This window comes from Pseudorasbora parva, chromosome 14, assembly GCF_024679245.1.
Source record: "Pseudorasbora parva isolate DD20220531a chromosome 14, ASM2467924v1, whole genome shotgun sequence".
In the NCBI taxonomy this organism is placed as follows: Eukaryota; Metazoa; Chordata; class Actinopteri; order Cypriniformes; family Gobionidae; genus Pseudorasbora; species Pseudorasbora parva.
In genome coordinates this window covers 26,582,607-26,598,977 of record NC_090185.1, presented here as the reverse complement: position 1 = coordinate 26,598,977, position 16,371 = coordinate 26,582,607, and the positions used below count along the sequence as shown (strand labels likewise).

Here is a 16,371-nt window from a genome sequence, read left to right as displayed (position 1 = left end):
TGTCTGCTTTAACCTTTTTTACAGTCTATGGCTAAAACGCTGCACTATTTGAAAACACCCTTTCAGTTCTGTCGAACAACACTTAACTTACTGAAGTCTCCATCACTTCACGAGAACATTTGCACGGGCAAGGAAAAAAATCCACAGAGAAAGTTGAGCGCGAAAAGCATTCGTACGTCACCAACCGGAACCACAAATAAATTACTTTTCACAAGGCGAAAAGGCGATATTTTTAAAGTATTTTAACATGTTAAAGTACACTTCAGCTTCAAATATAAACCTATTGTTTCCTGTAATTTGGAGAGAAAAAAAGACAGCAAAAATAAGAGGAAATAAACTTGCTTTAGAGGAAGACTTTATAATTTGGTATTAGAAAGAACTACAATGAAATGATGCATAGCGAATAGCATAATTCAAAAAATGAAACATAAAATTACTAATTTAAAAAATGTTGACTAATAAAAAAATGCATTGCCTATACACTCACCTAAATGATTATAAGGAACACCATACTAATACTGTGTTTGACCCTCTTTTGCCTTCAGAACTGCCTTAATTCTGCGTGGCATTGATTCAACAAGGTGCTGAAAGCATTTTTTTATAAATGTTGTCCCATATTGATAGGATAGCATCTTGCAGTTGATGGATATTTCTGGGATGCCACCCAGGGCACGAAGCTCCCGTTCCACCACATCTCAAAGATGCTCTATTGGGTTGAGATCTGGTGACTGTGGGGTCACTCTGGTGACTTCACTTTAGTACAGTGAACTCATTGTCATGTCCAAGAAACCAATTTGAAATGATTCGAGCTTTGTGACATGGTGCATTATCCTGCTGGAAGTAGCCATCTCTGACCATGTCCATCCCTTTATGACCACCATGTACCCATACTCTGATCATCAGAGGATGGGTACATGGTTGTCATAAAGGGATGAACATGGTCAGAAACAATGCTCAGGTAGGCTGTGGCATTTAAACGATACCAAATTGGCACTAAGGGACAGAAATCGAGACTCGTCAGACCAGGCCACCTTTTTCCAGTCTTCAACTGTCCAATTTTAGTGAGCTTGGGCAAATAGTAGCCTCTTTTTTCTATTTGTAGTGGAGCTGAGTGGTACCCGGTGGGGTCTTCTGCTGTTGTAGCCCATCCGCCTCAAGGTTGTGGCTTCACAAATGCTTTGCAGCATACCTCGGTTGTAACAAGTGGTTATTTTAGTTGCTCTTCTATCAGCTTGAATCAGTTGGCCCATTCTCCTCTGACCTCTACAAGGCATTTTCACGCCATTCTTTGTAAACCCTAGAAATGGCTGTGTGTGAAAATCCCTGTAACTGAGCAGATTGTGAAATACTCAGACCGGCTCGTCTGGCACAAACAACCATGTCATGCTCCAAATGGCTTAAATCCTTTCTTTCCCATTCTGACATTTAGTTTGGAGTTCAGGAGATTATCTTGACCAGGACCACACCCCTAAATGCATTAAAACAACTGCCATGTGATTGGTTTAGATAATTGCATTAATGAGAATTGAACAGGTGTTCCTAATAATCCTTTAGGTGAGTGTATATTAAAATATTTAAGTATTTAGAGGGGTGGGAGACCTAATCGATGATTAATTTATTTGCAGCGCTTCATAGAAGTGGGCGGAGCTAAATAGTTGTTTTGGCAACTCTTATTGGTGAATCTTCTGCAGTTTTTTCAGCACCTGCTGTAAAAAAATTTAAACTTTTTTAAACTAATTTGAAATAATGTAGGCTGAATGTCTTTGACAGAAGCAAATATTATCATTAAAAATAAATTTCTTTATGGAAATTAAATGTTTTTAAGAGTTTTAGTTTTCCCCTCACAAATCTGACTTTTTATATCTCTCAATTGCAAGGAAAAAGTCAGATGTGTGTGATAAAAAGGTCCCAATTACCTTTTTTATTTTATATTCTGTGCCGGACACAAGCTTCCATAGGAACCTGACCATTGCGCTCTATTCAAAATATGAATACTGTAATAGTAATACTAAAATCATATTGTGAAGCAAATTTTTTATTACTCCACCATTGAATATTTCTTAAAATTACTAGTAGTTTCATTTCTGAAAGTCAAACTGAGCAAAGATAGCGTGATATTTTGAGGAACGGCATTCAAATAAAGATGCAGTTTCAACAAAGTTGTAATAAGCCTGACCGCAGTGTCTACCATGTGAGTCATATCCCAAATTAAACATCCCAGACGACAGGAAACATCCGGACAAAGACCAGCTCCATTTACTAACATGAAACGGCCATGTAAAGAAACCTGATTCTTCGAAACATGAAGCTGTTTCCTTCTGCCTAATAGAGAGGAAGATGTTTTCCATGTGTTATTACTGCAGATTTATGATATTATATCATTAAAAAACATCCTCTACTGAGTTGTTACTTGACAGAAGAAACTTTTCACAAATATCATTTACATTAAAATTTCCCATTCTAATTACGTTCATTATTAAACAAAAATAACAGATTAGTGCTTTATTGTACAGTATTTTACAGGAATTTAGGACTCGTTTATCGTGAGCTAATAAGAACAAAACATGAAACAACACTATTACTTAACAAATGAAATTTATATGAAAATAAGACATTATTTAAACATATCTTCGCATGCATGCAGACATGAAGGAAGTGACATTAGCACCGCGCTCGACTTCACTTCCAGGTGCTCCTCTTATGGGATACAGAAGACAACAGCACATCAAGAGATTCCGTGGCTTAACATTAAACGGGGTCTAACAATGTGGGGCTACTTGGCTTCTTGTATTTTTTTGGCACTTTGTTTTTCTTTTGCCTGAAGAAACAGAGGAAGAAAGAAAAAAACATTTGCATATTCATTCTAATGAACTGAATCTAAATGTATAATTCCTAGTATTTTGAATTTGCATATTATATTGTCATGCAGTATTTCCAACACTGTGTATAAACGCAAATGTCCCACGTCATTTAACGGGTGCTGTTATTGCAGGACTATATTAGGCTTTTTACATAGATGCTGGCTTTTTAAACTTAGCATAATACTGTTTGAAATGTCACTAACTTGAGCAGGGTTTCATGCAGTCATATTACCAAGAGAGCAAAACAACTCAAAGGCAAAGTGGAATAATGTGTCCACAGCGCCCTCCAGTGGTGTGGTGAGATTCGGCTCTGACTGTACTTACCTTTTCCACCAGTGGAATCAGCTGCTGATATTCTGCCAGTGTCTTCAGTAACTCCATAATAAAGGGCAGGTAGTTATGCTTCCTTCTAATGTTCTCAACCTTTAAAAAATATATAAAAGCATTTCAACATTTTAATCATGTATTATAAGCTATTTCATAACATATCCTATAACATATCTAAACCTTAAATTATTATTTTACAGTAGTGATTTTATTACAGTTAAATTAAGAACCAACGAGGAAAAATAATATTAATAATAATGCTAGAACAGTGATTTTATATTTTATAACATTACTTATGAACAAAATTAATATTTAAAAAGGATGAATTAGGGAGGATAATTATAATGATTATTATTATATTACAATAAAGTGTATTTTATATTGTATAACATGCATTTTTTAAAGAGCCAATTAATCAACAACAACAATAATATTAATAAAATAAGTTATATTTTATAACATTATTTATTAATAAAATTACCTTTAAAAGATAAATTAGGAAAAACAATAATAATAATATTTATTATTACCATCATTATATTATACAGCAAACTGATGGGTTTATAACATGAGTTAAATTAAGAACCAATAAGAAAAATAATAATAATTATTATTACAAAGTAAAGTGTCTTTTTTAATTTTATAACATAAATAACTTTTTTTGAAAGTGCCAGTAAGGAAAACAACAACTATAATAAAACAACTGATATCAATAACATTTACTTTAAAATGATAAATCATTATGTGTTTTATACACTATATATAAAAAACATGATGATTAATAATAATAATATAGTATTATTATTAATATTATACAGTAAAGTAATATTTTATAACATAACTTAATTTAAAAAATCAGATGAAATATAGAAAATAAGAATGATAATTATTAATAATTATAATAAAAAAGTATAATAGGTGTATTTTATTTATAATAAAGCAAAGTGCATTTATTTTATTATATAAATACAATTTTCAAAGAGCAAAATTTTCAATATTTGATTACATATTAACTTTATTAATATAAAATTAACTTTAAAAGGATAAATAAGGAAAATGAAATTAATCAGCATGATTATTATTATACAGTAAAGTTATATAACATAACTTAGTTAAAATAAATATTAATAATAATAATAACAAAAAAATGTAAGTTTGAGTTTCATATTTTATTATATATATATATATATATATATATATATATATATATATATATATATATATATATATATATATATATATATATATATATATATTAATTAGGAACAAAATTAACATTCGAAAGGATGAATTCGAGGATAATATAAATTATTATTACTAGTTTATTATTATTTATTTTCACAATAAAGTAGTGCATTTTATATTTTATTCCATAAATAAATGAGTTTTTAAAGAGCCAATGAGGAAAAACAACAGTAAAATAATTTTTTTTATTAAATGTTACTTTTTAATAAAATTAACATTAAAAAAACTAATTATGAAAAATAATAAATATTATATTAATTCTATATTAAAGTAAAGTTATATATTCAAGTTAAACTTTTAAAGAATGTTTATGGAAAATTCATTATAATAAAGAAAGGTTTTATATGAATAATATTCTCAATTTATTAAAAGGTACTTTTTAAAAGCTCATTCAGGGCAAAACCGTGTACGTACTTTGTATCTTTTAAGTTTTTGGTTCTCTTCATCAATCAGGAGCTGATACTTGGCGATCTCTGACTGGATGGAGCTGAGGTGATTTCCACTCTGGTCAGTGTCCATCGGCTCTTCCTGTGAACAGAGGAAACGTCCTTCAGCAGCCGCCATCATTCTGTCAATCATTCAACACGGTCAGACTCTCAACGCCTTACTTCTGTGAGCTGAGCCTGTAGGTCATCGATCTTCTTTTCATAAATCATCTTGCGGTCCGAAACAATGGCCATCAAGTTAAATCGAATCTCTCCCTCACTGTACCTACAAACAAAAATGATTTTAAAAAGAATTCTGTAGAAACATCATCGACTCGAAATAAATCACATCAGCTTCCTACTTCTGTATTCGTTTCTCAATGACGGGCCGTACGGCACTGATCCAATCATCCTGGTTACACACACCTGAGAAAGTGACAAAATCATTTAAGAACACGAACCAAGTGAACTAAATCAATAATTCAACAGACCGTGAGTCCATCTACCGAGGTCTATGGGTCCTTCACGAAGTCCGTCCAACTCATACAGTCGTCCGTTAACAGGAACGTAGCTCACAAAGTGAAAAGCATCCTCTTCTTTAGCCGTCGACTTTGAGTCAAACTCAAACATCTGTTGCCTACAGGAAAAAAAACGAATTATACATGATATCTAACATTTGGTAAAAGAGAGAAACAAAAAAAGTTTCATAACAATCCTAACCTGGCGAAGCTGTTGTGAACTTGTCGAATGACTTCAGAGTTACTGAGAGCAAGACCCTTCATCTTGAAAAAGAAAGTTTTAAAAGGGTTCATAAACAATAATAATGACAAACCTCTGGGAAAATGAGCATGCGCCAACTTACCGCGGCATCAAAACTGAGCGAGAACTCTTTAAATTCTGTCAGCGTTTCCCCGAGGAGCATGTCAGGATGCGTGCAGTTTAGCAACACGCTGACGATCGCTTGGGTCGCACAGGCGTTATTGATGACCTGCAACGGCACGTTCGCATGCATAAACGTCCAAATGTCCTTTTTTTACGTTTGGTAACAGACTGCTGGATTTGAGCGAACGCGTAATTGTTCACCTGCTTGGCAAAGAAGATCTGATCCAGCCTCGAGTCTTGAACAATAGACCCCGCTGGCTCCTCGCCGGGCTGCCACTTGAAGAGGAAAATCAGACCATGAACGGGCCTGAAATGATTCACGTGCATATTCAACTGCAGTTAGAACACTGGAGGAATACCGCCTGCCTGTAATAATAGATGCATTGGCTGTTGCTTACTTGAGATTTTCAAAGTTTTCGGGCTCCATGCTCCATATCTCCTCCACCTGTGCACCTTTGCATCCTAACGAAAACAGAAATCAGTGTCATAAGACATTCAAAGGCATCAATAATGCGGAATCAAAAATCCTGTTTACACCTGGTATTAAGATGAGATCCTATCAGATTGTAAAATCTGGTTGCAGTACACACTTCAGGAGAATCTTTGCAGATTTTCTTAACTCAAATCTTAAACATGATCACACTACATGATTTGAAAATCGAGGAGCATCACACACTACAAAATATTATTACGATTATCGTGCCAGAGGAAGTGCGTCACGTGAACTACGCAGCAGATCGTCAGCGGGAAAACAAAATGGATCAGCCTACTGTAACATGACAACTTGCTGTATCAATAATGATCATTTGTTGTTGGGAAAAAAACAAAAGCATAAGAATAAACCAGTGTGGATTAGAAAATGGTTGGGGAGACGGGCTCAACATGTATTTTCAGTTCTTCAGCGAGAAATGGAGGTAATTTTATTGACCTTATTTGATCCTGTCGTTCTGGCGCTCATTGTTTGTGTGTGCAATGTATTTTTCCCCTCGGGGCTTGCCGTATAAAGGTGGAGCATGCGCACTTATTGTACTGGAGTGTAGCGGGTTTTTCAGGCTAGTCATTACGTGTGTGACCGAGAATAAAGTGAAGGAACGTTCAGAACTTCAGATGACTGTCATGTATTGTTTTCTTATTTCTGAGTATTTGAGGCGAACCCTGCACGAATGCTAGGTCACACTAGTGTGCTAGAATGTTTACCGCTGCCTAGTTCAAAAGCGATCTTCACCTGTTACAGTGTAGATTTGTGCTGTCAAATGAAAAGCAAGAAATGCTGATATTCTCTCTCTCTCTCTCTCTCTCTCTCTCTCTCTCTCTCTCTCTCTCTCTCACAGACGTTACAGCAAACTACGGCAACTCAACTCGCGGTCGCCATTTCGAAATGTCAGTTTCGTCGTAGACTTGTTTCCTTTTGGCTATTGTGACAGTACTGACCTTATTACAATCTTGCTCATCCCGATAAATATTGAACATGTTTGATATGATCGGGGCGAGCCCGATTTTCCTGAGAGCAGATCGGGAGGTGCAAGATTTGATCTGTGAACGCCTCACATTACCAGATAATCTGCGCCGAACATCGGAACCGATCAAGTCCTGAAAAATCTCGGGTCTCGGGAGGGGAAAATCGGGCATAAATCAGCCTAAAACAATGTGAGCCAGGCATAACACGCTGTCATGAGGAAAAGTCCAGCAGAACACGCGTTCGCCGTGTTCAAAGGGTTAACCGGGCTGAGTGAGAATATGCAGTGAGTGTCAACTCGCTGATGGTCGGTCGGTCGGAGAGGAGAGCGCAGCTGTGATCAATACTGTAGAAACTGAGTAGGCTATCGTATCTTTTCAGATATTTCAGTATCGATATTTTTGACAACACTAGTTGCACTGAGCCAACCCAGGCTTTTTAAAAGTAAAATAAATCCATACTTCAGAGAGCCACATGCCCCATGGCTATGGTGGCCATGGAAACCAAAACCTGCGCGCTTGGAACCGATGATCGGAACCGAAATTTTTTTTTCTAAACGATTCCAATGGCATCGTTATTTTAAAAACGGTTACAAGTTAGAACCGGTTCTCGATGCCCAACCCTACTCACTGCTCTTGATTGAATAGCTTTTGTAAGTGTAATAAGGATTCATCTTTCCTTTAAACAGTTAAATATGCAATTATTTTACATTTAATTACTTTATTCAATTTCTGCACCTTTCCGCAGGCCAGTAAGCCTGTACATTATTATTTAATGTACAGATGAAGTGAGGTCAATAAATAATTTTTTTTTTTACTACACCCCTATATAGATTAATTTCGGCCAATAATTTTGATTTTTGGTGCATCCCCACTGACAATGTTCTGCTTGGTATGTCGTCAACATGCTTCAGAAGATGCCAAAACAAGAAGTTTTATTGTTGGGACTAAAAACCTAAAACTGGAAGCCATAAAAGACCACAAATCATCCAAAAGCCACATCCATGTAGGAAAAAAAAGAAATAAAAAAATATATAGAGAGAGAGAGTGCAAAGAGCCCTATTCATTTAATGAAATATATATCAGTTCATGGTTTGTGTGAAAGAGAAAAGGTCAGTATTTAATTGAGACTTGAGATTAAATAAACTGCTTAAGTATTGTAGAGCTTGTAGTATTAATTTTCACATGCAGTTACACATTGTCGGTTAAAAAAAAGAAAGTGGTTGGTAAAGCTATTGAGTGGCTGGTAGATTTTAAAATCCAATTTAATTCCCATCCCTGATAACCACACATACAATATGTTTAAACTATGGATTTGAAGCAAAACAATGGTTCATTTGTGGTTAGTGGTTACCATTGAATAACTACAATAGCCCTGTTAATTATTTATTTATGCAGATTATTTTTGTTTGTTTTGTTCATTGTAAAACCATGGTTCATTTTTGCAATGGTGATAAATTCACTATGCGTGTGTCATAGCACTCAGCTGACACGTTTGTTTGAAGGACAGCATTGGTCAGGATGTGGAATAGTGTTTTGTCAATAAAAAAAAAAAAATTGCCCTTTTATCCTATTAATCGTAAGGATAAAAAATTATAATCTGCCAGCTAATCAATCGTTAGTTGCAGTCAAAATATTCGTACGCAACCAGTAATGCCAACAAAAATCTGAATTGAATGCTTAGTCCCTGCAAATGATGCCCGAATATACTGAAACACATTGAATGCAAACAATAATGTCACCACAAATATTAATCACATTTTCAGAATGTGCGAATAAAGCCAAAATATACTGATTTCCAGCAATAATACTGACAAAATATAATGTAAAATAATCAATTGTTCAAACATAAACTATAGCTTAATGGATAGTTCACCAAAAAATGATAACTCTGTCATAATTTACTAACAAAAATAGTTCCAAACCTGTAAATGTCTTTGTTCTGCTGAACACAAAGAAAGATATTTGAAGAATTGTGTAACCAAGAAGATCTTGGCCCTAACTGACAGTATTTTGACAGTATTTTTTTAAAAGACCTGCTTGTTAAACATTCTTCCAAATATCTTCCTTTATGTTCAGCAGAACAAAGCTATTTATACAGGCTTGGAACAACTTTTAGGTGAGTAAATTATGACAGAATTTTCATTTTTGGGTGAACTATCCCTTTGACGCCCACAAAAATGATGAACCGAATCATGCTCGTGCAAATGACGCACAAATATACTGAATCAAATGTTCGAACACAATATGAAGCCTAAAGAATGAGTATGAATCGAATGTTTGGAGCGTGCCTAGGGTGCTTAATATACTGGATTCAAATGTTCGTACCCATCCAATTATGCCAACAAAAATATGAATCGGTCATTTTGGACCTTCGGAACAAAAATGCAGTCTAGACTGGCATGTGTTAGGCTGCTCGCTGCTTTTTGATTCCTGATCACTGACATTAGACTCAAGTTAAGCTGCAGAAATGTGAGGCAGCTGTCATTCTGCATCAATTAACAAGTGTAATAGTGCAGCGCTGAAGTACACTGCCTTTCAAAGAATATGATTATGTGGATTCAAACCACAAGGCAGGCTGACAGTCACACGCATACCCTATAATAACCAATCACATTGGTGACCGAAATCACTGAATTGAAGCAAAACTAGCGCACTTACACGCACCGCTAATGAAAGAAAATATTAAATGTGCTCACCAAAGCCCTTTATCAGCTCTGTGAAAACTCCCGGGTCGCTCTCCATAAGACACCATTCCCCAGCGCTTCCCGCCATTTCTGAAATTATATATCTTATTGCAAACAGAAAATTGTTCTCGTGTAACGGTTAAACGAGGCTAACTAGACTCATTCACACATACAGTAGTTTTCCCGGCATTCCTTTCGACATGCGTCATTCTTCTACTTCACGCGGTGCCTAAAACATGTGAGGCGCGCGCTTCTGCCTCCATGTGTCTAGGAGTGTTCTCGAGTCGTTCTGTCCAAAAGTGATTTTGAAAGGAAATTTCCGTCTTTGAACAAACATAGTGCATTTAAATGTAAATAAACTCCACTTTGTGTCATAACAACACGATAAATGAATACATTTGCTGGGATATAACAGGCTTTCTATGGGGTTAGAGAATTGTTGCATTATTCCAAAGTATCCAAACAAACAGATTGCTATCCACAAATAATGAAAAGATTCACAAAAATGAAATAAATTCAGAAATAAATAGAATGAGATCCACAAATATATGCAGGAGTTTCACAAAAAAAAAAATATAAGATTCACATATAAATACAATGACATTTGTGAATATATATTTTTTCTTTCAAAATCCAATATCCACAAAAAAATAAATAATAATAATAATAAATAAATAAAATGTTTGAATCTCTTTACATTTATTTGTGGATAACAATCTATTTGCATGGAATAATACAACAATTCTAACCCCATAGCTTTCCAACCAGTAAACTTCAGACATGTAATTCTGCAAAATATAGTACTTTATGAATATTATTTCAGCATTACAATAATCTCTGTAGCATGGTATCATTTGCACTTTTTAATTAGTTTACATGGTTATAAAAATAAAATATAACAATTACAACCAACAGGGAACGTTCTGCTTAGGTTTTAATAATAAAACCTACAAGGAACGTCTGAAGGTTCTCTTTAGGTTATATAATAAACCCCCAAAATAACCTGCAGGCAACATCCTGGGGACCTTCTCTTTAGGTTACAAAAACGAATTAGTTAAGAACATTCTCAGACCATTTTTTTTTTTGGTTCCCCCAAAAGATAACCGAATAGGTACGTTTGTGTTTGCTGGGAACATGGTTGATGTTTTAATCCATTCACAAAGATATTAGAATGTTGATAGTCATACAGAATTAGTCTTCAATAATCAGTTTACTGTGTGAAATAAGATTATATATTATAAAATATATCAAAAAGATATCAATATTGGGTGTTTGTGCGCTTACATCAGAAAAAAAAACAAACATTTTAACATTTTGGAGAAAAAACAACAACATTAATACTTAATTTAAATGCATGCATTACATTTTAAAATGCATGTAGAATGTACATAAATTAATACGGAGGTTATGTAAAATCGAAATAAAGAAAACGTCATCTAAAATGTCCAGAGTCCAGGAACATTTTAATAACAAACAAACAAAAAAAATCATAATCCTATAAGTCATTAAATAAGGCAGTTACAGCAGCATACATTTTAAAACACAAATACATAACCTGTACTTGGACTGTTCAAGGGTAACTAACACATATAAATACACATTACAAAACATTATGACTGATTAGGTTGATATTGACCATTGCCTGAGCCCTCAGGACTGGTATTCAAACAGCATGGACGACATTGTTCAATAAGAGGCAGAAGTTTGCCTTGCTGGTGGAGCTGTTTTGTATCTGAGCCCCCTCCAATACACTGCCCATTAATAAAGACTCTTGGCACCTGAAACAGTTAAAAGGACAATCGTCAACAATGCTATCTTGACAATAACGATATATATCTACCTATACACATCGATCAGGCATAACATAATGACCAGGTAAAGTGCATAACACGGATTATAACTTCATCATGACACCAGTAGATGGGATATATTTGGCAGCAAGTGAACATTTTGTCCTCAAAGTTGATGTGTTAAGGCCAAAGTATATTTCAAAAGTATATTTTACTTGCAGTATTGACATGGGTTGTAACTCATGCCAAGTGATTGACCAAACTGCACATGCGTTGAGCGCCTGTGTACACATATGAGTCAAAAGAAGTATACTTTGCAGGGCTGTGCATACATGCTTGATTGTGATGGCTAGACGACTGGGTCAGAGCATCTCCAAAACTGCAGCTCTTGTGGGGTGTTCCCGGTCTGCAGTGGTCAGTATCTATCAAAAGTGGTTCAAGGAAGGAACAGTGGTGAACCGGCGACAGGCTCATGGGCGGCCAAGGCTCCTTGATGTACGTGGGGAGCGAAGGCTGGCCCGTGTGTTCCGATCAAACAGACGAGCTACTGTAGCTCAAATTACTCAAGAAGTTAATGTTCGTTATGTTAGAAAGGTGTCAGAATACACAGGGCATCGCAGTTTGTTGCGAATGGGGCTGCATAGCCGCAGACCAGTCAGGGTGCCCATGCTGACCCCTGTCCACCGCAGAAAGTGCCAACAGTGGGCACATGAGGATCTGCTGCTAACATCTTGGTGCCAGATAACACACCACACCTTAAGGAGTCTAATGGAGTGCATGCCTCGACAGGTCAGGGCTGTTTTGGCAGCAAAAGTGGGACCAACACAATATTGTGTCATAATGTTATGCCGTGATCGGTGTATATAATCAGCATCGAGGAAACGAAACGGTTTTGAAAATATAAACAAATGAAAGGACTTACTGTTCTGGCACCTGTGATTTGTGCTAAGGTCTCTTGGAGACGTCTGCCATCGTTGTGCTCATCCAATTCAACTACTTTATATGTAGCTCCTATCTCATTAAAGACATTCTTTGCCATCTTACAGTAGGGACATGTGGTTTTGGAGAATATTACAACACAGTTACTGGACACAACATCCTGTAAAGAAAAGATTGATTAATTAATAATGAATAAAAAAAATTTGGGATTCTAATAGTTAATTTAACTTAAAATGTGAGGGGAAAATCTTCAGATTTGTTTTGCATGTTCTTTATAGGGCTGCACTTTATGGCCCAACATGTTGTGATTATATATTAATGACTATATAATACAACATTTCAAAAGGCCAGTAAAAAATCTAGTATTTGAGAAATATAATAATAGTAAATAACTTTACAGCACTAATATGTATGATGGTTTTAATTTCTTCATATTCAAACGTTAAGCCGTTTATTTTGTCTTTTTATTTGGTCAGAAAACTGCAAGAAGGGGATAGTTTACCTCAAAATGACTATAATGAAAACAAATTCTGTCATTAATTACTCACCCAACCCATAAGACTTTCATTCACCTTCAGAACACAAATGAAGATCTTTTTAATAAAATCTGAGAGATTTCTGTCCCTCCATTAACCCCCAATTTCAAGGCCCAGAAAGCTAGTAAAGACATCATTAAATAAAATCCATGAGACTCCAGTGGTTTAACCTCAATTTTACAAAACGACACAAGCATTGTTTGAAACAAAAATCACAATTTACGGCTTAAATTACAAAATGTTCATCTTCAAATGCGTTCACGAGAGCACCACGGCGAATGCATTTTGTGTTCTGACACGAGAGATGTAGATGCGCATTAACTCAGTTTTTGAGGAGCAGCACTTACTGTGACCTGGGCTGTGTTCCAGAAAGCAGGTTATGTGACATACACGGGTATGTTTAAGAGTAAGTTAGCAGATAACCTCAACTTTCGGTTCCAAAACCAGCGGTAACTTTCAGGTTAAGTAAGTAACCATGGCAACTTACTTTCTGAACATAATCTACTCCAGGTCAGAGAGCTCTTGGATTTCATCAAATATGAACTTGTGTTCCAAAAGATGAACGAATGACATGAGGGGGATTAATTGGGATAGTTCACCCAAAAATGAAAATTCTGTCACCATTTACTCACCCTCAAGTTGTTCCAATCCTGTATGAGTTTCTTTGTTCTGCTAAACACAAAAGAAGATATTTGGAAGAATGTTTGTAACCAAGCAGATAGAGCAAACATTAACTACCATAGTAGGGGAAAAAATACTATGGTATTCAATGGTTGCTGTATCTGCTTGGTTATGTACATTCTTCCAAATAACTTTTTTGTTTAGCAGAAGAAAGAAACGCATACAGGTTTGGAACAACTTGAGGGTGACTAATGACGACGGAATTTTCATTTTTGGGTGAACTATCCCTTTAAGTTTTCAATGTTTCTATTGATTCGATTCACAAAAACAGTTCTGAATGATAATTCACAATCTGGGATGAGTGGAATTTTGTTGTTCCACATAAGAAAAGATAGTCATAAATTCAGGACGACAAGAGTGAGTAATTAGGAGAGAATTTCCTTGAATTAAACCAAAACAAACCCGCGAAAAGCTCACCTGGACAAACTGATTACATGCGGAGCTCGACAACCCAGGCGCAGACGAAGTGAAGTTCCCCATTCTAGGTAAACGACATGAATTTAGTTAAAAACTGAGATACAGCAACACGACAACAGATTGAGATTAACACACGTGATGACCTTGTTATAATCACTGGTCTGTAAAAAAGACATGTTGAAGATATAAGGAAAGCAAATGCAGTTAGTGCAGATACAAGAGAATGAGACTGGCAGTTTAACGTTAAATCAGTCATGTTCGAACAACCGATGTCTATTTTCCGGCTGAAACAACTAATTTAAACAGGATCACACAGCTAGACTGTAATCTGATCAGATCACACAGGGGATTTAAACACTTAAAGATCCTAGACACAGCGCGTCTGTCTATTAAAGTAGGATAGTTGGTACCGTCCAGAACGGACAAAAACAATAGCGGTGTTAATTTCAATCTTAGTTTAATTTATTGTATAAACAATTATGTTAAAATTATATCATGTAATACTAATTGTCCTCATAATGACCTTAAAATCTGATAAACCTGTTTGGATTTGTATAAACAGCCTCTCGTAAACATTGTGGAGTGTAAAAAGACACGCGCCGCCCTGTAAATAAAAGACATTCCAATGACAGTTAACGTTACCAGTTTTACACACAAATATGTTTCATCTATCATACAAAGTCCAAAACACATGCGTACCTCTCAACCGGAACCACATTTGTATGACGTAAACACGCACCGTCTGTAGGCTCCGCCCTTCACGGGTCATCCGAACACTTTTCTACCATTAGTCCTGATCTTTGAGACACAAACTTGTTTTCCTCTAGGGGGCCATGGTGGCTCAAAAACCAAATGTCCAAATTCTAGAACCATTCATTGTCTCATTGCAAACTTGTGTACTCTAAATGGATATCAGTAAATCACAAACTAGTGCTTGGTCCAGCTTCACTAGTGTTTTTTGTATATCTAATGTGCATCTCCCTTGTCCTTCAAAAGTTTTTTTTTTTTTTTTTTTTTTTTTTTTTATCTGAAAGAAGTGTCGTTTTGCATCCATGGGGTGGCACTGTCATTCTGTAAAATGCATTACACAGAACCGACACAAGAAATGTTTGTTTCTTGAGGATCTCGGTTATCCCTGTTTTTTTCTTCTTCTCTTCCCCCCAATCACAATTTTGTGACAAGTGATTTAATGCTGCTCCCTAATCTCTGTTTTTCACAAAAGATGCCACGTTGCCACTTGCAAGAAAAAGGAAATTGATTTTTCTACCCACTAATCCATACGAATTAACCAAAAAGAATTAAGGCTGTTCTTGTCACTTTTTTTAAACAACGGCATCAGTTATCTAGCTCATGGTTAGTTCGTCAACAATAAATGTTTTGAAACCATTGAAGAATTCAATTTTGAAATATTACAGCACTAAACAGGACCGAAAGGCTTGTTGGCTTTGAAACAAAAAGAAACTTTGAATTATTTATTGCTTATATTGTAAAGTTTAATGGCCTGAGCTCCATACTCATTCTTGTCAAAGGAAGATGAGCCCTTCACTGTTTTTTTTTTTTTTTTTTTTTTTACAATAGTACACTGTACTTAAAGGGATAGTTCACCCCCCCCAAAAAAGAAAACAGTCAGCATTTACTCACCTTTATGTTGTTCCGAAACCGTAAGACTTTCGTTCAGGGGCGTTTGCAGTGTGACTCTCACTCCATAATAGTAATAATATTAATAGTTATAATATAAAAATTCTATGAGAGTATTAGCAATATGTTGTAAAACGAATGCAATGGAAATAAATGAGTGAGCTTTTATTTTTATGTAAACTACAGTCGAGCATTTATTTTGGTGGAAAATATGTTTACAAACGCTCATTACATATCCAGTAAAATGCGGTAATGGACAACTGTGCAGAAATTGCATTTTTACATGATTTAGTTTTTTATTTAGTACGTTTATAAATCCATTTACATTGTGTAGACACACACACACACAGACACACACACACACACACACACACACACAATGGTTCGTTTAGGTGTAGAGATTCACGTGGAATCACAAGGTGTAGACCATAGACCGTAAAAAAATATGGACGACTCGACATCATCCGTTTCCGGTTGCCAGAGTTGAA

General features: G+C 35.5%; 2 protein-coding genes across 5 annotated transcripts; both read right to left on the bottom strand.

Annotated features, from left to right (window-relative positions):
- Positions 1-2,487: 2,487 nt before the first annotated feature.
- uchl5 (ubiquitin carboxyl-terminal hydrolase L5) lies at positions 2,488-10,112 on the bottom strand. Its single transcript, XM_067416093.1, has 11 exons — positions 9,895-10,112; positions 6,139-6,202; positions 5,942-6,047; positions 5,721-5,846; positions 5,579-5,640; positions 5,365-5,495; positions 5,221-5,284; positions 5,042-5,144; positions 4,848-4,961; positions 3,186-3,284; positions 2,488-2,818 (listed from the first exon to the last, which is right to left on the bottom strand). Exons 1-11 carry the CDS (start codon positions 9,968-9,970, stop codon positions 2,774-2,776), a joined length of 990 nt encoding a protein of 329 aa, XP_067272194.1. The 5' UTR covers positions 9,971-10,112; the 3' UTR covers positions 2,488-2,773.
- Positions 10,113-10,668: 556 nt separating this feature from the next.
- glrx2 (glutaredoxin 2) lies at positions 10,669-15,017 on the bottom strand. 4 transcript variants are annotated; one of them, XM_067414849.1, is made up of 4 exons: positions 14,945-15,017; positions 14,246-14,309; positions 12,595-12,771; positions 10,669-11,660 (listed from the first exon to the last, which is right to left on the bottom strand). In XM_067414849.1, exons 2-4 carry the CDS (start codon positions 14,306-14,308, stop codon positions 11,493-11,495), a joined length of 408 nt encoding a protein of 135 aa, XP_067270950.1. In that variant the 5' UTR covers position 14,309; positions 14,945-15,017; the 3' UTR covers positions 10,669-11,492. The 4 variants fall into 4 exon arrangements, with proteins under 4 accessions (XP_067270950.1, XP_067270948.1, XP_067270951.1 ...); XM_067414847.1 differs by lacking the exon at positions 14,945-15,017 and adding an exon at positions 14,769-14,938; XM_067414850.1 differs by lacking the exon at positions 14,945-15,017 and adding an exon at positions 14,786-14,938.
- Positions 15,018-16,371: the final 1,354 nt, after the last annotated feature.